This window comes from Cherax quadricarinatus, chromosome 22, assembly GCF_038502225.1.
Source record: "Cherax quadricarinatus isolate ZL_2023a chromosome 22, ASM3850222v1, whole genome shotgun sequence".
NCBI classification, from domain to species: domain Eukaryota; kingdom Metazoa; phylum Arthropoda; class Malacostraca; order Decapoda; family Parastacidae; genus Cherax; species Cherax quadricarinatus.
In genome coordinates this window covers 2903321-2931300 of record NC_091313.1, presented here as the reverse complement: position 1 = coordinate 2931300, position 27980 = coordinate 2903321, and the positions used below count along the sequence as shown (strand labels likewise).

The following is a 27980-nucleotide window of genomic DNA, read 5'->3' as shown; positions in this document are numbered from 1 at the left end:
GGACTGACGTGCTGCTGGAGTGTGTAAGCAAGGCATTATCTTATTATCTATGAAGGAATTCAAGAAAACTAGTTAGTCGTATATGAGTTTTAGAGGTGGGAAGTACAGCGCTTGCAATTTGAAAAATGGGTGGGGATGATGTGGTTTTTTTGTCACTGGATCACGATTTATGTGCACTTTTCTGGAAAGAGTACGCGGAAGTGAGTGATGGTAAATGTGTTTTTCTTCTGTGAGTCACACTGCTTTGGCAGAAAACGGCTGATGTTGACAAAAAAATCTAGTCATTTTACGATCACTGATCAAGTTTACTTAAGACAGGAATGATGCACCCTTCACAATGGTTGGTGACGACGCTCGCAGCTCTGCTCAGCCAAACACAAGCTCCTGCAGAAGTGGTTATGGGTGTGGGGAAAGAGGCTGTAGGCATAGAGAATGAGAACGTGGTGAGCTTGGAGGAGGAAGAGGAAGTGGAAGGCGTAGAGGTGCTGGAGCAGTTCGTAGATCAGCACCTACCTGGGTGCCACTTAGTGCTTCTCACTGCAACTAGCAATTCACCTGTTTTCTCCAGTATTTTGAGGTGACTCGGTTTCCACTCTCCGCCGATTATTGTTATTTTCGTTATATTATTATTGTTATTATTTAATATTACTGCTATTATTGTTTATGATGATGCTAATTGTTATACGTTGTTGTCAAAGCCAAAACGTCCAAAATGTTTGCCTCTGACCCCTTCAGACGAAGCAGCGCAACTCTCAAATCTGCAGTGGTGGTAGACTTAGCTTCCTTGTACCGCCAGGAGCAGCAACAACAGCAGCAGACTCAGCAGCAGGTGGCCAAACAGTATAGTCAGCAGCAGGTTATTCAAGACGCGGACCATGAATCTCGTAATCAAGTAGCTTATGTAGCCCATGTCAGGGCAGCTCAGGACAAGATAACCCTAGAACAAGTAGTCCAAGACAAAATAACTCAAGATCAAATAACCCTGGACAAGGTAGCTCAAAGGAAGTTAATCAAAGGGTTGTTCGGTGGTCTGAATACCAACTGTCGCAGTGTTGTCTTAGATATAAGCAAATCTGACAACATTAGTCGTGCCCTGAGGTAATTTAAATATATTTAATCGTATTAGTAATAATCACCTGTGTTATTACTTTAGAGTTACAATTAATATGTAAAGCTATATTTATATTTAGGATCACTAGTTACAGGGGTTTAAGTACCCAGAAATAATCACTAGAAGAACGGCAAGCAGATCCAACAAGACCTAAGTACAAATAACAGCTTGTTTGTTCATCTCAGTGGAGTCCATGATGCGCCCAAGTATTGTCTCAGTGGTCCACCAGTGACCACCACCGTACATGTCAGGAAGTTTGTAAGATGTGATATTTAGGAATTTATAGGTAATGCACAAATTGGAATTGAAAACTGGACGATATTGCTGTCCATTTTGGAGTATGACCAAGCAGAGAGTTGTCCAAGATGGCCCGAAACATCGTCCATTTTTTTTATTTCTAATTTGTGGCTTAGTTGCGAATTGTTGCAGTCAAGGTGTTGTGACTGGGACTACCTTAGCAGTATAATATATCAGAGACCTTTCCCTCTGTGATGTCCAGGGCCCTCCTGTTTCTCCTCCTCCACCCCCCTCCCTCAAGGATAACCTCGCCCCCTTCCTTGCAATCCACCACACAAATCTTGAGAGGCGACTTTCATAACAGTGCATAAATATATTTTATAAAATCTTGGATAAGAGTGGAGTGTATAAGCGCTGAGATGTTTCAAGTGTGGCGCTACTTAACTCTTATAAAACACAAATAACCCGCACATACGGCGCTTGAAACTCATGACGACGTTTCAGTCCGATTTGGGCCATTAACTAATTACAAATGTGGCTAGTAAATGATTCAAGTGGAACCGAAACATCGTCACAAGTTTCAAATTTCCCATGTGCGGGTTATTTGTGTATTGTTCCAGTAACGGTTTTGTATTTTTTTTTTAAGTTTCATAATTTTTCAATAGGTACATATTAAGATCGTGTGCATGATGGGTGAGTCATAACCTGAGTATCGCAGCTTGAGAATGTTTTCATAATGTAGCCACTAAGACATGCTATCCACACACCCTTTCATTAAGAAAAGAAATGTAGCGAGTTCTGGTATATTGACGCTTTCCTTCACCCCAATGATCAGTGTTTTGCTTGTACATTATTATTAAATTAATACGATCGTTAAACTCGTATGGAATATTAGGCTCTATATTCCGTCTGTTAACTTTAGTAAGCGCGTGCATACACACACACACACACACACACACACACACACACACACACACACACACACACACACACACACACACACACACACACACACACACACACACACACACACACACACGCACACAGGAGGCAGGATCCATACATAGCTTTAAGAAGAGGTATGATAAAGCTCATGGAGCGGGAAGAGTGACCGAGTAGCAGCTAGTGAAGAGGCGGGGCCAGGAGCTGTGACCCGACCCCTGCAACCACAATTAGGTGAGTACACACACACACACACACACACATTATTTCTAAGAGGCGCAACAATTAAGTTAATATGTCCCTCTATTACCATCATTAATATATGCCAATATTACTGAAAGTGTCAGTTAGTCACTTTTCCACAATGTTTCATAAAGAAAAGTTAAATGGGTTTGAGAAGGCTTCAGGGTGCAAATCATTTCTGGCTGTCTGGTACAGTCCAGCAGCACCAACAGCCTGAATGATAAGAAACTGGGCCTTGAATTGCGAACGGTGAATCAATCCTCTACCACTCTACGAGCTAAGTGATCCTCACGGGTTTACCAATATATATTTTTTTCCAACTCTACTGTCCTATGTGTTGACCTCAGATTGTTGTGATTCCCTGACGAGTCCTTATGATACTGCATAATTAACCCAGTAAATGATTCTAGGTTAGACAATGTGGAGATGTTTGCTCTCTCACGTCTGCTACTGACATGCTCTCCACAAACTTCCCTCAGGGAAGGTTCCTCCTTACTGCTGCTGCTGGGGTGCTGATCGATGGAATTAGACCTGTTCCACCCCTCCTTGGAGAGAACCTGATTGCCTCCTATTTTCCCCTGTCGATGTTTGATCCCTGCGGGTTTAGGACTTCCCCTAATACAATAATAGGCACTCATTGGTCTGACTAAATGTATTTAGGTCGCTTCGCGATTCCAGAAATGTATCCCCATATTGCATAACCCCAGCCCCATGTACCTCATTGCGTGAGAAAACCTATCAAAGGCTTATGTACCTTTGGTACGTAACGTACCAATTTAATATAACCATCTTGAAGGCACACATGTTATATGCACATAAAAGTACATTATGTACATTTAACATAAGATAACCAGTAAAATCAAACAATGTGACTTATTTCTGATCAGAAGAGACATTTTCCGGTTATTTCACAGAAACCAATTTGATTAATAAAACTGACACATTAAAACTTACATAACCTATAATCAAGACGAAGCTTAATTTGAGGAAAAAACATCAGCACCAAAAGTTTAAAGCTGACCACAAGATGTATTCTCCAGTTATTGCACAGAATACAACAAAATTTGCACCTACACAGCATATGCCCAAAAAGCGTATTTTTCCATTTTTTTAAGATGAATCAGCCATTAAAGACTGATGACGTTCAGAAATGTTTTATTTAATGAGGGGAAAGAGCTAGACGATAGAGGTTATATACCACCTGTAGAATGGGAGTCATTCAAATTAGATCCAAGCAAGGGGAAGATAAATCTAGTTCCATGGATCAGGAGCCCTTACCAGGATCAAGACAAAATAATGCAATAATGTAAAAATAATTTCGAGAGTAAAAGTGGCAAGATGACATTTACACACTCCATTAACAATGCAAACTGTCTTCTAGGTAAGATACATGAGTGTGGAAATTTTGAAATCATTCAAAGGAGGCTTTCTGAAGTTTCCTTCGAAACCAATTTCGGGAACAGCCTATACAAAACTGAGCAGAGGACACTTGCACCTGTCCATTGTTCCACGAACCTTCATATAGTAATAGTTGCAGGGCTGAAAATTTGAAGCCGACTGAATAAAGTTTTTTGACATTATAAAAGAAAGCCTTGGAGGACGTTATTAAGGGATGAGAACACTGTAGCTTACAATATGGCGGCTCTGCCAGTAAATACTACAATATTTAACAGGGGTTCGCTAAACTCAAGAAAATTAAAAAACCCATGAAACAGTTTTCAATATTTCTCAATTTTCTATTTGTAGTTCTAATTTATTTAAATTTCTCTTTAGTCTCCTAAGAAAAATATTTGATTTGTTTTTAATAAAATCCAGTATATTATAAAAAAATTAAATTGACAATCTGGTATGTACAGAGTACAAATTCGGCACAGAAAATATTTCCACTAGAGATACATCAAAACTTTAATATCTGAATCCGATCAGAAGAAGCATTCTCTAGTTATTATATGGAAACAGTGAGGTAGCCAGGTTCTAAACTTAGGGTTAGCGAGCACACACTACTACCACTACATCTCTACTTCCTTTAATACTACCTCTCTTGTCCCGTCCCTTTCTGCTCGACTATATATACTGCCCTCTTCTCTCCTATAATAATAATAATAATAATAATAATAATAATAATAATAATAATAATAATAATAATAATAATCTTTATAAATTACAAGTACATGTACAAGGTATACAGTCCTAGCTGACATCAATGACATATTACTATATAGAAAGCCGCTTGTTATGCAGAGCATTTCGGGCAAATTAGGTCGGTTTTGTCCCAGGATGCGACCCACACCAGTCTACTAACACCCGGATTCCCATTTTACTGATGGGGAACATAGACAACCGGTGTAAAGAAACACGCCCAATATTTCTACCCTCGCTGGGAATCAAACCCAGACCCTTGCTGTGTGAAGCAAAGGCTTTAGCCAATAGGCCATGTGACTTTGTCGGACAGAAACGTCGTCGTAAGCTCCTATCTCCTATGTGCGGGTTATATGTGTATTGTTCCAGTCACGGTATTGTGCCTTTTTGTTATTTAAGGCGCCATGATACTTACCGAATAATTTTAAATTCATTATACAGTTCAAAACACTGGGAGGCTGGTTGAATAAAATAATGAATCCAGAAAGTTCTTCCAAGGCCATGCGATTAAAAAAAACAATAAAAAAAAGATATTCGACTTTTATCGTACAAGTTAACTAGAAAAAAAATATTGAAAAGGCGCCACTATTGAAAAATGTGCTCTCGGGAAGCGGTCGCTCCCTTTGCTCTCTCTCTCTGTAGCTGCGCCACTGCAAGGAAACATATGTATTTAATAAAACTGGCAGTTTAAAATTTACATAACTCAGTGTGAAAGTTAAGATTTATTTTAATAAAGCCCAATAACACTGAAAATCTGCAGCCTCTCAGAAGAGCATTCTTCAGGAAGTGTTGTGAATCCAACAGTTTCATTAACACTTCAAATTTGTACCTAAACAGAGTGAACTTTCAATGTCATCCTTCTTATGAAATGTATCAACGTTAATATTTTTGAAGCCGATAAGACAAGACATTCTTTAGTTATTGAAAAAGAAATCAATATTACTATTTATTTCTTAAAATTGGCAAATTGGGATTTATGAAGGCGATAACAACGCCAACCATGGTTTCTGGAAACCTCACCCCCCACGGCTGAAAATTTGAAGTCGATCAGAAGAGGCATTCTTTAGTTATAACACGGATTCCAACGATTCCAAGTTTTGTACATAAATGGTATACAATACCGACAAGATGAAGAATTAGTCACATGTGCAATATCTGGATATCATTATTTGTAGACGTTTCGCCAACCAGTGGCCTTATCAATACAATACTGGGGAATCCCGCCTACCAGTGAGAATACCTTCATCTACTGGCCGGGCCACCACTTGGACAAGGCCCGGGCCGGGAGAATACCGGCTAATCTTTAATAATAATAATTCATCTACTGCACATCATTCACCCGACGCCGGTATATAACGTCAACCTCCATGACCGTGCTTCGATTCCTTCAAAACTAATTACTTCATATTTTGTATATAATTCTTCACATTATGTCTTTGTATTGATAAAGCCATTGGTTGGAGAAACGTCTATAAATACGATATCCAGATGTTACACATTTCTAATGATTCAAGGTTTTATAAAAAAAATGCACTGATAAATTTGGCCACAGATAAACCAAACGTAATCCTACTATCTTCGGCTTAGGATGCATCAGGCCAGTGGCCTGGTGCCACAGCTCTCGCTTCACACGCTGAAGGTCTGGGTTCCATTCCCGAGAAGGGTGGAAACATTGGGCGTCTTTCCTTACACCAGTTGTCCATGGACACCCATCAGTAAAATGGATACTTGGGTGTTAGTCGACTGGTGTGGGTCGCATCTGGGGACAAAACTGACCTAATTTGGTTGAAATGCTGTGCATAACATGTGGCTTTCTATATAGTAGTATGTCATTGATGTCAGCTAGGACTGTATACCTTGTACATGTAGAAATAAAGATATTATTAATATTATAAATAATGAAGCCGTTCAGAAGCGGTAAACTCAAACATATTAAACGTGATATATCAGGAATAAAAATTTCCCACTATTTTAGCCGTTGTCGTATTAAGAGGCATCTTTCTGACTTCTGAAATTCCGCCACTGAGGGTTTTGGAAGTTATGGGAGCCATTACAGGATGCTGAGAATGGGTCTACAACCTGGGTGATAGGGCACGTGAACATACCAATTGTTTAAGAATCTGGTCCTAGCTACCATATACCAGCGTTCAAAATTTAAAGCCGATCGGATAAGGACTTATTGTGTTATAAGCGGCCCGGTCCGTGATTAGCCCTCGCGGTGGATCAGGGCCTGATGAGCCAGGCTGTTACTGCTGGCCGCACGTAAACGACGTACCAGCCACAGCCCGGCTGTGCCTGTCCAGCTCCTTGAAGACAGCCAGGGGTCTATTGGTAATCCCCCTTATGTATGCTGGGAGGCAGTTGAATAATCTTGGGTTCCTGACGTTTATTGTATTGTCTCATAGTGTACTCATGGCGCCCCTGCTTTTCACTGGAGTGATGTTGCATCTCCTGCCGAATGTTTTGCTTTCGTAGGGAGTGATTTTCGTGTGCAGATTTGGGACCATTCCTTCCAGGATTTTCCAAGTGTAGATTATGATATATCTCTCCCTCCTGCGTTTCAACGAGTACAAGTCAAGTGCTTCCAAGCGTTAACAGTAGTTAAGGTGCCTGACAGAACTTATTCGTGCAGTAAAGGATCTCTGTACACTCTCTAGATCTGCGATTTCACCTGCTTTGAATGGAGATGTTAATGTACAGCAGTATTCCAGCCTAGAGAGAACAAGTGATTTGAAAAGGATCATCATTAGCTTGGCATCTCTCGTTTTGAACGTTCTCATTATCCATCCTATCATTTTCTTTGCACGTGCGATCGTGGCACTATTGTGATCCTTGAAAGTGAGATCCTCAGACATTACTACTCCCAGGTCCCTTACATTATTTTTCCGCTCTATTGTATGGCCAGAGTCTGTAGTATACTCTGTTCTAGTTATTATCTCCTCCAGTTTTCCATAACGGAGTAGTTGGAATTTGTCCTCATTGAACATCATATTGCTTACCGTTGCCCACTGGAAAACTTTGTTTATATCTTCTTGAAGGTTAACCGCGTCCTCAGCAGATGACAGCCTCGTGCAGATCCTAGTATCATCCGCAAAGGATGATACGGTGCTGTGATGTATATCTCTGTCTATGTCTGATATGTGGATATGTGGAATAGGATGGGGGCGAGTACTGTGCCTTGTGGAACAGAGCTCTTCACTATAGCAGCCTCCGATTTAACTCTGCTGACCACTACTCTCTGTGTTCGATTTGTTAGGAAGTTGAAGAGCCATCTCCCCACTTTCCCAGTTATTCCTTTAGCACGTATTTTATGGGCTATTACGCCATGATCGCATTTGTCAAATGCTTTTGCAAAGAATGTGCATATTACATCTGCATTCTGATTTTCTTCCAGTGCATCCAAGGCCATATCATAGTGACCCAGTAGTTGTGAGAGGCAGGAGCGACCTGCCCTGAACCCATGTTGCCCTGGATTGTGCAGATTTTGGGAATCCAGGTGATTTGCAATCCTGCTTCTTAGCACTCTTTCAAAGATTTTTATTATGTGGGACGTCAGAGCTATTGGTCTACAGTTCTTAGCTAATGCTTTGCTGCCACCTTTATGGAGTGGGGCTATATCCGTTGTTTTGAGTGACTGGAATTTCACCCATGTCCAAGCTCCTCCTCCATAGTGTACTTAGGACACACGAGAGGGGTTTCTTGCAGTTCTTAATGAAAACAGTTCCACGAGTCTGGTCCCGGGGCTGAGTGCATGGGCATGTTGTCAATGGCTTTTTCGAAATCTATCGGAGTTAGGGTAATGTCGGAAATCTGGCATACATTTATGGAGTTTTGAGGCTCATTCATGAAGAAATCATTTGGGTCGTCGATCCTCAGACTGATTAGTGGTTCACTAAACACAGAGTCGTACTGGGATTTCAATATTTCACTCATTTCCTTGTTGTCATCTGTGTAAGTCCCATCCTGTCTGAGTAAGGGCCCGATACTAGATGTTTTTGGCATATGAAAAGAAATATTTTGAATTTCTTTCAATTTCACTAATAGCTTTAAGCTCCTCCTGTCTCTCCTGGTTCCTGTAAGAGTCATTTAACTTAAGTTCGATAGTTTCCACTTCCCTGGTCAGCGCCTCCTTTCGTGTATCAGATATTCTAGCACTCCTGAGGAGCTCAGTGACTCTTCGTCGTCTTCTGTAGAGGGAGCGTCTTTCTCTCTCCAGTTTACTCCTGCTCTTCTTCTTTCTTAGGGGAATATGCCTAGAACATGCTTCAGCTGCCAGGAAGTTGATCCTCTCAAGGCACTGGTTTGGATCCATGTCATTTAAGATATCTTCCCAACATGTTTCGTTTAGGACATGGTTTACCTGGTCCCAGTTGATGCTCTTGTTGTTGAAGTTGTATTTTGTTATACACAAAGGTTATACACGCAGGCTGTAAACAGTGTAAACAGGTTGTACACACATGTACACATAGGCTGTACAGTGTACACACAGTCAACGATGGTTTCCAGTACTTTTGCGCAAGACCTACAACTTCTATAATTAGTTTCAAGTTTTGTGTACATCATAGATGAGAAGCTGGTTTAGTGGTTTTAAAGCCTATCGACTACATAGGGGTCAATAAAGTTGCATTAAAGAACCCCCGATGACTTTCTTGTATCATCCTGGATGGCTAACCTTCCCCCGGGTTAAAAATCCCAACAAAATCTCATGTTAACCTGCTCATCACCAGTCAAGAATATTTTAATCCCTAATATAGGTAGCGAAGAAAACTCTCAGTATATACACACAGAAAGAAACATACATCACGGTGTATATAAACTTCACTCAGATCACACCCGAGAGGGCCTGGTGTGGGACTCCATTACGAGATGTAAATGACAGTAAACAGGCACCTGGAAGCTAGTTGACTGATGTGGGTCGCATCCTGGGGGAGGACCAACTAACGACCCCAGTGGAAATAAGCCACACTGATAAGCTTTATTGGGTTATCCTGGGCTACTATCCCTCCGGAGTTAATTATCTGAATTAAGTCCTCCTTTTTCTTCTTTTTCTTCTACTTCTTATTCTTTCCTCCTCTTCGTCTTCTTCTTCGTATTATTATTATTATTATTATTATTATTATTATTATTATTATTATTATTATTATTATTATTATTATTATTATTATTATTATTATTGTTATTATTATTATTATTATTACATGACAGAGATATTTAATTTCAACATTTAGTTTACCCTCTGTATGCAACCTTGCTCATAGATCTTATATCTTAACATCATTAAAGAAAATGAAAAATACTCAAGGGTAAACAACTCCTTTACAGTTTGTTAGAGATGGCTGAGCTGTGGCGGTGGCCCACGGCACGAGTAGTGGTACTGGGTAGTAGGACCGGAGTGCAGGAGGTCCTACTCCACCACAGCCTCCGCAACACCCTCAACGCCCACTACATCGCCCTCGACGATCACATCATCCTCCAGAGTTTGCTTCAGGGTAGTACTACAAGTAACAGCAGCAGGATTGTCACGCAGAGAAGTTAGTAATAATGAATACCGAAACTCATTGTATATATACTGAGAGTTCAGTTTAATCTCTGTTTCTGGGACGGGAATATTTTTTTATCATATTTCTTAAGCGAACTAGAACCTTAATACAGCTTACACGAATTAGAAGGGACTCTCGGGTAAGGACCCACTAGGGCTGAGGGGAAAGTGGGGATAATTGAATAGATCGGGAGAGGAAATAGCTACAGAAAAATAAATAGGGTCGGGCTAAACCCAGCAGCAAAAGCACTGAAAGGCTCGTGCTTTTCAAATCCCCTCTACAAACAGGATTGCAAAGAACTCTGAAGAGATTTTGAAGATTGTGAGGGTGTCTGATAGTGTCGTCAAGAAAGGAAACTCATGAGTCATGGTATGTTTACATGACTCACGAAATCGTAATGACACGATTGCAAACAAACCATACCAGTGGTCCAGTGGCTAATGCGGCGGTCTGGAGTTTTGAGACTCTCTGATAGCGGGTTCTATCCCCGCCCGTGGTATGGTTTGTTTGCAATCGTGTCATTACGATTTCGTGAGTCATGTTAACGGCTTTGAGGGGACTTGAGCTAGAGTTCGTCACGGCCACGCTAGCTGGAGATTCGTCGGTAAAAAACTTGCATTTGTGGTCACAGTGGTGCCTATGCTAACCTTCCTATGGTGCAGAAATATACCTAGTTGGATGAATCTTATTGTGGCTAGCTGGCCCAGTGGCTAACGTGACGGTCTGGAGTTTTGAGACTGATCGCGGGTTCTATCCCCGCCCGTGGTATGGTTCATGGTATGTTTCAAGTCTGTCAAGCTGTGTGTCACTTAGTTTTTTCCAGAAGACATTCAGAGCTTGTGTGTCAGTCCTGAGTCGCTCACCTCACGTCCAGCACTTAGGGCAATGCCCAATTCTGGATTCTTTGTAACTTTAATGCGTTTGTCTTTGCAATCAGAGTTAAAGCAAGAGGAGTGTATGTGATGAGGTGTCTGGTAAGAGCGGTGTACAGGCGGCGTTTTATGGAGGAACTTGCACCTCTTAGACTATAAAGAGAGTGTGATTTCCGCCACTGCTGCCTTAGAAGTGATATGAGTTTTCATACGTAGCTTGCAGTCAAAGTTGACTCCATGTACCACTGTGGATGTAGTGCGTGGTATAGGTGTTCATGAAACTGGTTCTGAGTTCGACAGGCGCAGGAATGCCTCGTCTAAGCAGGGGCGCCACGATTACACTAAGAGATAACACAGTAAGTGTCCGGGGCCCAAGATTGTTCAAGTGCCTCCCAGTATACATAAGGAGGATTACCAATAGATCCCTGGCTGTCTTCAAGAAGACACTGGACAGGCACCTAAAGTTAGTACCTAACCAGCCGGGCTGTGGTTCGTAGGTCAGTTTGCGTGCGGCCAACAGTAACAGCCTGGTTGATCATACCCTGATCCACCACGAGGCCTGGTCCCAGACCGAGTCGCGGGGGCGTTGAGCCCCGAAACCCTCTCCAGGTATACTCCAGGTAGGTCTATGTACGCCATAATAATTCCTGTGCGGTGATCCTGTCTACCTCGTGTTGTGTTCTGTGCGCAAAGAATCTGGTGTTTTAGTGTACAGTGAGTTGTGTAATGTCGTCTGCATAGGAGATTATGATAAAGTTAAGGTGTACAGTGTCTGGTAAGTCATTTGTATAAAGAATGCAGAGTGCAAGATAAAGGACAGAGCCTTGTGGAACTCCTGCCTGAAGGGTGAAGTAGTCAGAGAAGTTACTCTTGAACTTTATACGCATAGTATGGCCACCAAGGACAGTTTACATGTCTTAACTGTTAGCAGATATATGAAACTGTCAGATAAATTACAAAACAGAAGGAAGATAACAATACAAATGAACAGGAATTATATTTCCGGGGAGGTTACAGTATGTCAGAATATGAGGAACAATTATAAATCCAGAGGACTTTATACAGACTATTTTCTCGAATGTTAGTGAGGGTATCAGCCTTAGGTATTTGTAGTTTTAGGCTCATATTAGCATTTGAGGAAGGGTTGTTGAGGTGGTTCGGACATGTAGAGAGAATGGAGCGAAACAGAATGACTTCAAGAGTGTATCAGTCTGTAGTGGAAGGAAGGCGGGGTAGGGGTCGGCCTAGGAAGGGTTGGAGGGAGGGGGTAAAGGAGGTTTTGTGTGCGAGGGGCTTGGACTTCCAGCAGGCATGCGTGAGCGTGTTTGATAGGAGTGAATGGAGACAAATGGTTTTTAATACTTGACGTGCTGTTGGAGTGTGAGCAAAGTAACATTTATGAAGGGATTCAGGGAAACCGGCAGGCCTGACTTGAGTCCTGGAGATGGGAAGTACAGTGCCTGCACTCTGAAGGAGGGGTGTTAATGTTGCAGTTTAAAACTGTAGTGTAAAGCACCCTTCTGGCAAGACAGTGATGGAGTGAATGATGGTGAAAGTTTTTCTTTTTCGGGCCACCCTGCCTTGGTGGGAATCGGCCAGTGTGATAATAATAAATAAATAAATATAATATATATATATATATATATATATATATATATATATATATATATATATATATATATATATATATATATATATATATATACATACATACATACATACATACATACATACATACCTTATATTTCTCAATCAGTAAATTTTTATTTCCTTGCAAGATTACATTGAGATTATGAAATTACAAAAATGAGCTCAGTCCAGAGCGCCACTGTCATGCCCGGGCATTATGGACACGCTTAATTTAATGACTTACACACTACATAATACTAAAGAAATTGAACATAGTTTGCTTAAGTTGTACATCTTGAATATTTATAGTACACAGTAATTTTACTCAAATTACAATAATTTCAATAGTAAATATTGAAATTATATTATGGGAATATAACATTGTGAGTTATTGAAAGTAGTTTAGAGTATGAGAATGCTACAATTTGGTAGTAATATTTTTGGTAGGTATTTATACTGCAAGGTAATTTTAATCAATATATGAGCTTTGGGCGTCACAGTTTGAAGTTTTAAGAGTTAGGTAATTGGGAGATTTTTTTGTAAAGTTAAATTTTATTTAGTTTAGGGTGAGTAAGTGATTTTTGAGAAGAGTCTTAAACTGATGTTCAGACCGGGTTACTTTAGTATTTACTAGTAATGAATTCCAAATTTTGGAGCCCTTTATGTGCATCGAGTTTTTACATAGTGTGATGTGGACACGAGGTATATCAAAAAGAGATCTGTGTCTTGTGTTATGGTCGTGTGTCCTGTTAAGGTTGGTGAGGAGAAGTTTGAGTGGAGGGTTTATGTTTGAGTTTAGTGTTCTATGTATGTAGTAGGAACATGAGTAAGTATGGATGTGAGCAGTTTTAGACTTTTGAATATTGGTGGAGTATGCTGTCGGGAGTGGGAATTTGTTATCATTCTGGCTGCAGTCTTTTCCTGGGTTATTAGTGGTCTTAGATGATTTAGTGTTGCTGACCCCCATGCACAAATCCCATATGTGAGATAAGGGTAGACGAGTAAATGATACAGTGCAAGGAGAGCTGATTGTGGAACATAGTACCGTATCTTTGATAGTATGCCTACTGTCTTAGAGATTTTCTTGGAAATTTGTTGTATATGTGTCTGGAATTTTAAGGCTACTGTCAAGGTGGATTCCTAGGAATTTTCCCTCTGTGAGTCTTGTGATGGGTAATCCGTTTAGCATTATGTTAAGCTTATTCTACATATCTGAAGCTGAGGTATGGTAGATTTAAGGATAAATATTTATATGCCGTGCGATAGGAGCATGCATATTTAATTATTTTACGACATTGTTATGTAAGTGAGAGTGGGAAGGTAGACATGACCGCGTACAAGTATGAGCTGACAGGTCAGGGCCTAGACAAGTATTATTTCTGTGCTCGCATCTTTCTCTTTTCATTGCTTTGCTCTGCCTGCCTGTACGCTGATGTGTGGTAACAGTCATGCGTCTTATACGTCGTCTGTTTCCACCAGTCATAGTTATGACGTTACTCTAGCATTTTCTGCACAAATGCTCAGCTCATTTTGCTGCCTGGGGAGCAGAGGAGCTCTTCCTGCCGAGGATGCAGGAAAGATTCCTGTATTAAGTTAACAGTTTATCTATTTTACTTAAGTACAGTATACTTAAGTACATTATACTTCTAAACAGTATCTAGTTGTGATCTTTGTAGAAAGATGTTTAGTGTTTGCGTCACTCTGTTTGGTAATATTAAGTGTTTTTAGAACACTGTAGATCTGAAACATGCACGCTATGAGTGTCTCACTCAATATGTGTCAGTAAGGAGTTATATGCATTCCCATTTATTTCCTCCTCCCGTCATAACGGGTGATTGAAGGTATAACTCTGCACAACAACACACAAGTTTGCACAATACATACTAGGTTAGATAAGATTTGTCAGCAAACAAGACACTTGTTTCCTGACGCGGGTCTTAGTCATGTGATGACCCACAGCTGCCTGACGCGGGTCTTAGTCATGTGATGACCCACAGCTGCCTGACGCGGGTCTTAGTCATGTGATGACCCACAGCTGCCTGACGCGGGTCTTAGTCATGTGATGACCCACAGCTGCCTGACGCGGGTCTTAGTCATGTGATGACCCACAGCTGCCTGACGCGGGTCTTAGTCATGTGATGACCCACAGCTGGAGTTTTTGCTCATCTGACCGAGGACTTCCACTTGCTTACCGGTCCACCTCTTCAAAAATTTTTGTTACGATTATAACCATTAGTACTATTCCTAGTATCAAGTAATTACTCTATACTCTCTTATGGGGGGCCACATATATGGCATGACTACCAGTTTCCTGTATATATGTAAATAAATATTCTAACCCCTTTATGCTTCAGTGTTCTAAATATGATCTTATAGGTTGATTTCTTCAAAAATAAATATAACTTAACTGGGTGGAAAGTGGTTTTATATTTAATACATTTCAGACATAAATACCCGTTTATTTCTAACCTTCAGATCCTTAGATACAGCGAAATAAAATACCTTTATTACTCATTTATGTATATTCTTTTAATGCTCGTTTGCCTTGACTACTATTTAAGTACTCTTTAAGATTATCAAATCCTACAATGTTTTTTGTTAACGTACCTACAAAGGTGAGGAAGTGGTGTTTGGTAAGTTGATGTTGTAGTTGTCTTCAGCAGCTGTCGTTTACAGTTCTTCTTTAGTTCGCAGTTCTAACATACTTAAAAGTTCTAGAGACAAGCTATGAAAGAAGTGTGGGAAGCATGTAACGTTAGTAACCTAAGAAAGCTACTCAATGTGGGTTATTTCCAATGAGGTCCAATTCGTCGTTCCCAGGATGCTGACACAACAGATGTCTAATACTCATTAGTACTAAGTGAATAGAGGCACCAAGTATAATGTAATATATTTAATGCCTCAACTCGCTCCATGATCAAATCCGGATCCTTCGAGTGTGAGGAGGAATTGCAATAATGTACTGAGCCAGAATTGCCAGGGGATTTGACTTTTTGGCTTCTGTCTGTAGCGGCTTCGTTGTAGGGAGGGAGTCCGAGGGTTGTACAGTATTACTTTCTGACAGTATAGTTAAAACATTGTGTGCACTGCAATTCTGAACTAGGTCATGTTGGGGCACACCGCACTAGGTACCTGGTAGAGCAGTGGTAGTACGTTGGAGGTCAGACAAGGCAGGACGCATGGGCAAGTCTCTTAAGTTTATTTAGTTACAGGTACACATAAGTACAATTATCATACATAGTTTAACGTATGTGTAAATTACCCAGGATAACACAAAAAAAGTCAGAGTGACTTTGTTTCCATTGTGGTCCTTATAATACCTGCTGCCCCTGTTTCCTAACAGTAAATAGTTATCCAAATGTTAGATGACTGTTATAGGTTCCTTCCTGGGCTACTACCATCCTGGGTTAATTATCCGAATTATTATTATAATCGAGGGGAAGCGCTAAACCCGTAGAATTATACTGCGCCTGTGGGGTGGGGGGGGGGTGGGTGGAATGTATTCAGGCTCAATTCAAGGAACCGGAGCACAGATCCAATTCCCTAGATCAAGAGCCCCTCCGAATAATCCGAATAAAGTTTTTTTCCTGTCGTAATTTTAAGTTAACAGCCAAAAACTCCTAACGTCCTGTGATTTGAGTTGAAATTTCAGTCCGACAAGTGCTGCCATGTGCCGCTTAGAAATACAGCACCGTATGATTATTTTTATTAGATCTTAAGGCAGGGACTCAGTATGTGCCATTATAATCTTTTGACTACCGTCCACGAGTATCGGGTGTATAATAAAGCTATCTAACTAGCAGCACCCGGAGACTCACATGCTTCTCGTTTTAATATGCTGTTTCAACGATATTGTAAGGTTTCTTTCTATTTAGTTCATATAATGTCTTGTGTACGGTGTGTAGGGTGGAGCATCTGTCTTATAAGGCAGAGACCCCTGACTTAATCTTAATGTTTTCTATAATTCGAGTGCCCATCATTGAAGATATACATGAATGTTTTTAAATCAAGTATAGCTTGTGTGTGACATACACACTGATATACTGTCACCGTCGTGCTACAGAAAGCTAATACTGAATGCTAATGACACACACACTCACACACTATATATTATAGAATGCTTGTGAGGAAACCATTTTGAAATTTCGAGAATGAGAAGACATATTATTATTATTTTGAGTATACCTGGAGGGTGTTTTGGGAGTCAACGCCCCCCGCGGCCCAGTCCATGACCATTATTATTATTTTTTCACGGAAAAGTTCTAAATTCGTGGGGAAGGGGATGATGTGGAAGGTACCACGCGTGGAGAGTGAGAAGACAGATAAAAGAGGATGTCTATTGTAAACATTATGCTTCAGGTAGGCCACGAGGTGTAAACGTGTACAGACGGTGTTTGTTCTGCTGGGGCGGTGCAGCAGGCTTCACACTCCTCCACCACACCAACGACGCTCCTGCCACTCTTATATCTGATAACATTTTACAAGGTAAGTAGCATACACTGTTCTCGGTAAAGCGCTAAACCAGCTAGGGTCATATAGCACAAGAGGTGGTGGAGGCACGGTCGTGTGCCTGCTCAGTCTGCCAGTAACAAGTCTGCAGAAAGAATAATTCTACCCCAGAGGTGATCAAGTCTTCAGATGAGGTACTCCAAGGAGGTTCACTCTCACCAGTAATATTTAACGTTAACTCATGACTTGAATACAGTTTTGAGTAAGGGACAATATTGCTGTGATTTATGAACTATGCATGTTAGTCCCTTCAGCTCCACCCAGTGTATTAAACGACAAGCAGTCAACTCATTACTGTACCCAGTGTATTAAACCTCAAGCTAGTCAGCTCACTTCTGCACCCAATGCATTTAACTACAGGCTAGTCAACTCACTACTGTACCCAGTGTATTAAACCATTAGCTAGTCAACTCACTACTGTACCCAGTGTATTAAACCATTAGCTAGTCAACTCACCACTGTACCCAGAAATGCTATCATGTCAACAAGGACCAGGATATCTAAGGATTGCTTCCATCACGTCTTACTGAATCCATGCCGCGAAGAATTCAGGCTGTTCTCAGAGCAACGGGGAAGCCTTACCTAGCACTAGACGGGTGTATCTAATAGTGGCTACTGAGTGTATGTAATTTGATGAAGGTACAAAATGATACCATTAATATACAACTTTGTTCTATGCAGCGCAGGTTAAAAACCTGATGGGACACAAGATGAAGGTGGTGTGCATGTCGTACTTTCCATACTCTGACTTCTTTCGTGACATGAGCCAGCCTGGCACCATCATAACCCTGCAGGATACACTGGACGCCAGGGTGCTAAAAACACTTGCCTCCTTCCTCAACTTCACGTAAGTTGACCCTCACACCGCTGCTCTTGCCATATATTACTTCTGTTTTCTTCCTCATGAAACATATCTCCAGATGCGAAGCTTTGTAAACTGATAACCCCTCCTCTCATATATGGTTACATTGGTGAAATGGGCTTAAAGCCTATCGACTATTATAAACTCTAAAAGATCATTAAGGCTGCATGTCATATCTTCACCACCGGTCAAGAATAGTACTTTAATCTCTAAAATAAGAATGTAAGTTTTCTCTCGGTGTATATTTACCGAGGAACATACACCCATTGAAACTATAAATATCCTGTGTATTTTACATCTTGTTTATATCTAAGAATCTTGACAATTATTTAAGTTACCTGCGAGTTAAACGTAATATTTTTTCTGTCCTCTGTAGAAATTAAAACCATTTTGGCCTCTATGATAAAAATTCTTAGTACTGCTATTTCACATCAATAATTCTCGCCAATGACCGCGATTCTGATAAACTAATATATACAGGAATGAGCAGGAAGCACTCAACACCCTTTACAGATTCTCTCAATTTCGTATATACATATATATCAAGTGTTTACATTGAAGCATATATGTGAGCAGTATTTAGATAAAGGTAGGGAAGTTTTTATTGCATTTATGGATTTAGAAAAGGCATATGATAGAGTGGATAGGGGAGCAATGTGGCAGATGTTGCAAGTATATGGAATAGGTAGTAAGTTACTAAATGCTGTAAAGAATTTTTATGAGGATAGTGAGGCTCAGGTTAGGGTGTGTAGAAGAGAGGGAGACTACTTCCCGGTAAAAGTAGGTCTTAGAAGGTTCATTCATTCATTAGAGGTTTGCCGGTACTTCCGGCCCGGGTCTTCTCCATATGGTGACCCGGCTGTGGCCCCCGGTTGGGGGTGTCGTTCATCTTCTTTCTTCTGTCTTCTTTCTTGGGCCCTCCGGCTGGAGGGTAACATCTTCTCTCTTGCGGCGACTCCCCGGAGGGGTCTTAGACAGGGATGTGTAATGTCACCATGGTTGTTTAATATATTTATAGATGGGTTGTAAAAGAAGTAAATGCTAGGGTGTTCGGGAGAGGGGTGGGATTAAATTATGGGGAATTAAATACAAAATGGGAAGTGACACAGTTACTTTTTGCTGATGATACTGTGCTTATGGGAGATTCTAAAGAAAAATTGCAAAGGTTAGTGGACGAATTTGGGAATGTGTGTAAAGGGAGGGAGGTGAAAGTGAACATAGGAAAGAGTAAGGTGACGAGAGTATCAAATGATTTAGATAAAGAAAAATTGGATATCAAATTGGGGAGGAGGAGTATGGAAGAAGTGAATGCTTTCAGATATTTGGGAGTTGACGTGTCAGCGGATGGATTTATGAAGGATGAGGTTAATCATAGAATTGATGAAGGAAAAAAGGTGATGGTGCATTGAGGTATATGTAGAGTCAAAAAATGTTATCTATGGAGGCAAAGAAGGGAATGTATGAAAGTATAGTAGTACCAACACTCTTATATGGGTGTGAAGCTTGGGCTGTAAATGCTGCAGCGAGGAGGCGGTTGGAGGCAGTGGAGATGTCCTGTCTAAGAGCAATGTGTGGTGTAAATATTATGCAGAAAATTCAGAGTGTGGAAATTAGGAGAAGGTGTGGAGTTAATAAAAGTATTAGTCAGAGGGCTGAAGAGGGGTTGTTGAGGTTGTTTGATCATTTAGAGAGAATGGATCAAAGTAGAATGACATGGAGAGCGTATAAATCTGTAGGGGAAGGAAGGCGGGGTAGGGGTCGTCCTCGAAAAGGATGGAGGGAGGGGGTAAAGGAGGTGTTGTGGGCGAGGGGTTTGGACTTCCAGCAAGCGTGCGTGAGCGTGTTAGATAGGAGTGAATGGAGACAAATGGTATTTGGGACCTGACGATCTGTTGGAGTGTGAGCAGGGTAATATTTAGTGAAGGGATTCAGGGAAACCGGTTATTTTATATAACCGGACTTGAGTCCTGGAAATGTGAAGTACAATGCCTGCACTCTAAAGGAGGGGTTTGGGATATTGGCAGTTTGGAGAGATATATTGTGTATTTTTATACGTATATACTTCTAAACTGTAGTATTCTAGGCACCTCTGCAAAAACAGTGATTATGTGTGAGTGAGGTGAAAGTGTTGAATGATGATGAAAGTATTTTCTTTTTGGGGATTTTGTTTCTCTTTGGGTCACCCTGCCTCGGTGGGAGACGGTCGACTTGTTGAAGAAAAAAATATATATTCATACATACATTCATATATATATATATATATATATATATATACATATATATATATATATATATATATATATATATATATATATATATATATATATATATATATATATATATGTATGCAAAACAACCACTCGGAAAGAATAGAGAAATCCAAGCGCATTCGTGACTACTCACATTATCAAGGAACTATAGTTCCTTGATAATGTGAGTAGTCACGAAAGCGCTTGGAATTTCTCTATTCTTTCAGAGTGGTTGTTTTGCATATTTTGAAATCACCTGTTTACTGTGATCTTATTGCATATATATGTATATATATATATATATATATATATATATATATATATATATATATATATATATATATATATATATATATATATATATATATATATATATATATATATATATATATATATTTATGTTGTAAGGTAAGACACATATGCAACAGTTAGGTATCTTTATTTCAAAACGTTTCGCCTACACAGTAGGCTTCTTCAGTCGAGTACAGAAAAGTTGATAGAAGCAGAAGATACTTGAAGACGATGTAATCAGTCCATCACCCTTAAAGTTTTGAGGTGGTCAGTCCCTCAGTCTGGAGAAGAGCATTGTTCCATGGAATGAAACAATATGAAGATGAAGTGACAGGATGGAGCCTTATATAGCGCCAAGAGGTGAGACGTAGGTCACTAGAAGAGGTAAGAACTCAGATGCTGGGAGATCAGGTCCCTCTCAAATCCATCCGTTCTCACTAGTAGAGGTTGTCGAAGTTGATTGTAGGTCTGTACCAAGATACCCTTGTGTTGCAGTGTCTGACAGATTGAACATTAAAATGGTATAAAATACCGACAGGTTGTTAGGTAAGACACATATGCAACAGTTGCATATGTGTCTTACCTAACAACCTGTCGGTATTTTATACCATTTTAATGTTCATATATATATATATATATATATATATATATATATATATATATATATATATATATATGTATATATATATATATATATATATATATATATATATATATATATATATATATATATATATATATATATATATATATATATATATATATATTTATATTTATATAATATATAATATATATATATAATATATATATTATATATAATATATATATTATATATATATATATATATATATATATATATATATATATATATATATATATATATATATATATATATATATATATATATATATATATATATATATATATATATATATATATATATATATATATATATATATATATATATATATATATATATATATATATATATATATATATATATATATATATATATATATATATATATATATATATATATATATATATATATATAAACATTGTCTCTACGTCCACAGAAGGACTCAATGTTACCCCATACCCCCGGAGGTATGGGGGTAACATCGCTTAGCTTTGCCTAAGTGCCCAAACTTATCTTGGGTTTAGCTCCGTGGTAAAGTACTGTGGACTCTGATACGTAGAGACAATGTTTGTAAATAATTTCTCCTGTTTGCGAATTGTTAAGCACACACACACACACACACACACACACACACACACACACACACACACACACACACACACACACACACACACACACACACACACACACACACACACACACACACACACACACACACACACACACACACACACACACACACACACACGCACACACACACACACACGCGCACAAGTGGAGAAGGTAACAGGAACTGAAGGGGACAGGCCAAACTATAAAAGGGGGGACTACACAGGTATGAGAAACTTCCTGCAGGAGGTTCAGTGGGACAGAGAAATGGTAGGAAAATCAGTAAACGAGATGATGGAATATGTGGCAACAAAGTGCAAGGAGGCAGAGGAAAGTTTTGTTCCCAAGGGAAACAGAAATAATAGGAAGATCAAAACGAGTCCTTGGTTTACCCGAAGGTGTAGGGAGGCAAAAACTAAGTGCAATAGAGAATGGAAAAGGTACAGGAGGCATAGGACCCAGGAAAACAAGGAGATTAGTAGAAGAGCCAGAAACGAGTATGCACAGATAAGGAGGGAGGCCCAGCGACAGTATGAAAACGACATAGCATCGAAAGTCAAATCTGACCCGAAACTGCTGTATAGCCACATTAGGAGGAAGACAACAGTCAAGGACCAGGTGATAAGGCTGAGGAAAGAAGGTGGAGAACTCACAAGAAACGATCAAGAGGTATGTGAGGAGCTCAACACGAGATTTAAGGAAGTATTTACAGTAGAGACAGGAAGGACTCTGGGGGGACAGACCAGATGGGGACACCAGCAAGGAATACACCAACAAGTGTTGGACGACATACATACAGATGAGGAGGAGGTGAAGAAACTGCTAAGGGACATCGATACCTCAAAGGCAATGGGACCGGACAACATCTCCCGGTGGGTCCTTAGAGAGGGAGCAGATATGTTGTGCGTGCCACTTACCACAATCTTCAACACGTCCCTGGAAACTGGGCAACTACCTGAGGTATGGAAGACGGCAAATGTAGTTCCCATTTTAAAAAAAGGAGACAGAAAAGAGGCACTAAACTATAGACCTGTGTCCTTGACGTGTATAGTATGCAAAATTATGGAGAAGATTATCAGGAGGAGAGTGGTGGAGCACCTGGAACGGAACGGAACAAGAGTATAAATGCCAACCAGCATGGATTCACGGAAGGCAAATCCTGTGTCACAAACCTTCTGGAGTTTTATGATAAAATAACAGAAGTAAGACACGAGAGAGAGGGATGGGTTGATTGCATCTTCTTGGACTGCAAGAAGGCCTTTGACACAGTTTCTCACAAGAGATTAGTGCAGAAGCTAGAACATCAGGTGCATATAACAGGAAGGGCACTGCAATGGATCAGAGAATACCTGACAGGGAGGCAACAACGAGTCATGGTACGTAATGATGTATCACAGTGGGCACCTGTGACGAGCGGGGTCCCACAGGGGTCGGTCCTAGGACCAGTGCTATTTTTGGTATATGTGAACGACATGATGGAAGGGTTAGACTCAGAAGTGTCCCTGTTTGCAGATGATGTGAAGTTAATGAGGAGAATTAAATCTGATGAGGACCAGGCAGGACTTCAAAGAGACCTGGACAGACTGGACACCTGGTCCAGCAAATGGCTTCTCGAATTTAATCCTGCCAAATGCAAAGTCATGAAGATAGGGGAAGGGCACAGAAGACCACAGACAGAGTATAGGCTAGGTGGCCAAAGACTGCAAACCTCACTCAAGGAGAAAGATCTTGGGGTGAGTATAACACCGAGCATGTCTCCAGAAGCACACATCAATCAGATAACTGCTGCAGCATATGGGCGCCTGGCAAACCTGAGAACAGCATTCCGATACCTTAGTAAGGAATCATTCAAGACGCTGTACACCGTGTATGTCAGGCCCATACTGGAGTATGCAGCACCTGTTTGGAACCCGCACTTGATAAAGCACGTCAAGAAACTAGAGAAAGTACAAAGGTTTGCGACAAGGTTAGTTCCAGAGCTAAGGGGAATGTCCTATGAAGAAAGATTAAGGGAAATCGGCCTGACGACATTGGAGGACAGGAGGGTCAGGGGAGACATGATAACGACATATAAAATACTGTGTGGAATAGACAAGGTGGACAAAGACAGGATGTTCCAGGGAGGGGACACAGAAACAAGAGGCCACAATTGGAAGTTGAAGACACAAATGAGTCAGAGAGATAGTAGGAAGTATTTCTTCAGTCATAGAGTTGTAAGGCAGTGGAATAGCCTAGAAAATGACGTAGTGGAGGCAGGAACCATACACAGTTTTAAGACGAGGTTTGATAAAGCTCATGGAGCGGGAAGAGAGAGGGCCCAGTAGCAACCGGTGAAGAGGCGGGGCCAGGAGCTAAGACTCGACCCCTGCAACCACAAATAGGTGAGTACAAATAGGTGAGTACACACGCACACACACACACACACACACACACACACACACACACACACACATACACACCGCGTGGGTCCGTGGGTGCAGACGTGGGCACACAAGGCTCCGAGAATCCTAGTGTTTTTAAGGGTGCAGTAACTGCTAACAGTAATCAGTGGTAGTGACATCGTCAGTGAACAATAATACGAGTGATAACTAAAGTTATTAGTTAGAAAAAGTCGTGAGAAAGCCTGAAATAATCCATTATCCAAAATTATCCAAACGTTTTGGTCTACTAGGCAGCAGTAGGCCTGCTGAAGCAGTGACGTCACGACAAGTTGTGTGCCATTATACATATAAAGTGAAGTGTATATAATGTGAAGTGTATACTATCATAAGTGAAAAATGAAATCGCGTGAGGAACGAGGGATGTATGAGCACATGTGGTTATAATCATCACGGATGAAGGATCTCCAAAATAGGGATTTAGGCTACGTACGACGACTACGTCATCAGCATCTGGCAACTTGGCACGACCGTTGCCAGCGCAAGTATCACCTATATTGTGGTTTGCATGTCGCAGGCTTGGCTTGGCTTGGCCTTGCATCACTGTTAGATACTGGTCACTCACTCCTGCAAGCTATTACAGTAGTTATTAGTAGTAAGAATACTTAGGAAGCTAGGAAGTCCTCTCTAAACGTGAACAAAGAATAGGATAATAACAGCAATAATTGATACTTAAATCCAGAAAGGACAATAAGCGAAGAGTGTAGCATTTCTAGGAAAGACAGAACAGAGAGGTATATATTAAGAGACCATACAATAAGTGCCAGGGGCCCGAGACTGTTCAACTGCCTCCCAGCATACATAAGGGGGATTACCAACAGACCCCTGGCAGTCTTCAAGCTGGCACTGGACAAGCACCTAAAGTCGGTTCCTGCTCAGCCGGGCTGTGGCTCGTACGTTGGTTCGTGTGCAGCCAGCAGTAACAGCCTGGTTGATCAGGCTCTGATCCACCAGGAGGCCTGGTCACAGACCGGGCCGCGGGGGCGTCGACCCCCGGAACTCTCTCCAGGTAAACTCCAGGTATAACGGATCTACCCCATCCCCTAACCATCCCTCCCTCACACACACACACAAGGGCAGACACTTATTGAAGCTTTAGACCCTAGTAGAAATTATTGCTTTTTATAACCCAGAATTACTGGTATGCATTAACAGTATCTCCCCGCATACCTCCCCCATACACACATACACACACACACATACACACACACATACACACACACACACACGCATACACACACATACATACACACACACACATACACACACACATACACACACACATACATACACATACACACACACATACACACACACACACACACACACACACACACACACACACACACACACACACACACACACACACACATACACACAGACACACACACACACACACAAACACACACACACACACACACACATACACACACACACACACACACACACACACACAAACACACACACATAGCCGGACTCATACACTCCCCCTCTCCTCCACCGGCATCTCACTCCTTCCCCTGATCTCTCCCCTCCCTCTTTCACCCTCCCCCTCCCCACATCTCCCTCCTCTCCCTCTCCCACTCACCCACTTGCTTCTCCCTCCTTTCCACTCATCTCCCACATAGCCACAGTTCCTCCTCTACCCCCCCCCCACACTCTGACATACACAATACTAACCTAACACACAGAATTACATAGGTTTCCCACTCTGAGGCAATCAGGATAAAACAAAAATGGGTTGCCAGAGAGCAACAAGAAAAACCAAGGGACAGGAGGAGGAAACTGCAAAGGAAGAATGGGCAGCGGAGCTCACAAAAAGGGAACATGAATGGGAAAAGAAACTAGAAGAACTTAGCATGAGAATGGAAGAGAGGATAGTAATGGAAAGCAGGAAGTGGGAAGTGCAAGTCAAAGCAGCAGAGGCCAGGATACAGAGTTTAGAAGAGCAACTGAAAAATCTGAAACAGCCTAAAGAACTTAAGAACATTATGGGATTGACAACAGAGACTGCTACCTCAGTCACAAATAAGGGGACTGTAGGGAAAGAAGGAGCAAAACTGCATGTAAAAGCTCAATCAGTGGAGACTAGTAAATGAAAGAGCTAAGCTATATGTGGAGGCCCTAACAGACCATAGCAGAGCCCAGGGAAAGCCGAGAAGGGAAAATGGCAGGCCACTGACCCCAAGTACAGTAGCTAGTGAAACTGAAGAAAGGAAAGCTGCGATGGAGGAAACCAAATTGAATGAGGGGATACACAGGGATATGCAGTGGGAGAATGAAAGGGTGAGGTCAGTCTTTGTGTATGGGCTCCAGGAAGTTGAAGGGGAAACATATGAAGAAAGAAAACAAGGGGAAAAAAAAGCAATTGAAAGCATCATGAAAGCAATAGGAGAAGACGACATGACCCAGCTGGAAAATTTTCGGAGAATAGGGGGGTTTGTGAAACAAAGAACCCGGCCAGTGAAAGTGACCTTCAAGGCAGAATCGACTCGGAACAGGATCCTGCAGGAGAAAGCACGATTAAGAGACATGCCGGCATACAGGAAGGTGTATCTCGACCGCGACAGAACACAAGAAGAAAGGTGGAAACTGAGAGAGATGGTACAGAGGCGAAAGGAGGAAAGAGAGGGGATGGAGAAGACAGACAGGAGATCCCAGACCCAGGAAGAAGATCAAATACAGCCTCCCTCACAACTTCCTATAGAAGCCTCCCAACCAGGTCAACCCCAGTGCAACCAAACACTCTAAACCAAAACACCCATGCCACATCCAATGCCCCCACCCACTACACTACAAACTCTACCCCCACAGCAACCACCCATATTTCCTTATCAGGTCTCCCACTTCCCCAACCCCAATACACCTCCCAGACCACAGTCTTAGAAAAGAAGTTGAAGGTGTGGTATACAAATGCAGATGGAATAACAAATAAGTATGAGGAGTGGCATGAAAGAATCAAGGAGACATCCCCAGACATAATAGCACTCACAGAAACAAAACTCACCAGAATAATAACAGATTCAATCTTTCCATCCGGATATCAAATCCTCAGGAAAGACAGAGGGAGGAGAGGGGGAGGAGGAGTTGCACTGCTCATTAAAAACCAGTGGGGTTTTGAGAAAATGGAAGGAATGGATGGCACGGGCGAAAGGGACTACTTAGTAGGAACAATCCAGTCTGAGGGACATAAGGTGATAATTGCAGTAATGTACAACCCACCACAGAACTGCAGGAGGCCAAGAGAAGAATACGATGAGAGCAACAGAGCAATGGTCGACACACTAGCCGAAGTGGTAAGGAGAGCACACATGGGGGGAGCAAAGTTACTAGGTATGGGTGATTTCAATCACAAGGAGATTGACTGGGAAAATCTGGAGCCCCATGGGGGTCCCGAAACATGGAGAGCCATGATGATGGATGTGGTACTGGAAAACCTCATGCATCAACATGTTAGAGACACTACCAGAGAGAGAGGAGAGGATGAACCAGCTAGACTGGACCTTGTATTCACCTTGAGTTGTTCAGACATTGAGGAAATCATGTATGAAAGGCCCCTGGGAGCTAGTGATCATGTGGTTCTGTGCTTCGACTACAAAGTTGAGCTCCAAGTGGAGAGAGTAGCAGGAATAGGGTGGGAAAACCAAACTACAAAAGGGGGAACTACCC

At 41.2% G+C, this 27980-nt stretch overlaps 1 protein-coding gene across 1 annotated transcript; it reads left to right on the top strand.

Annotated features, from left to right (window-relative positions):
- Positions 1-323: 323 nt before the first annotated feature.
- On the top strand, positions 324-18073 carry LOC128689657 (uncharacterized). The gene is made up of 5 exons (XM_053778015.2): positions 324-577; positions 736-1098; positions 9995-10203; positions 17073-17198; positions 17904-18073. Exons 1-5 carry the CDS (start codon positions 324-326, stop codon positions 18071-18073), a joined length of 1122 nt encoding a protein of 373 aa, XP_053633990.2.
- The last annotated feature ends 9907 nt before the right edge of the window (positions 18074-27980 follow it).

Coding starts and splice junctions, on each gene's coding strand:
- LOC128689657 (XM_053778015.2), top strand. CDS start 324: ATGCACCCTTCACAATGGTTGGTGACGACGCTCGCAGCTCTGCTCAGC. Junction 1,099..9,994: donor AACATTAGTCGTGCCCTGAG/GTAATTTAAATA, acceptor ACTCCTTTACAG/TTTGTTAGAGATGGCTGAGC. Junction 17,199..17,903: donor ATCTGATAACATTTTACAAG/GTAAGTAGCATA, acceptor TGTTCTATGCAG/CGCAGGTTAAAAACCTGATG.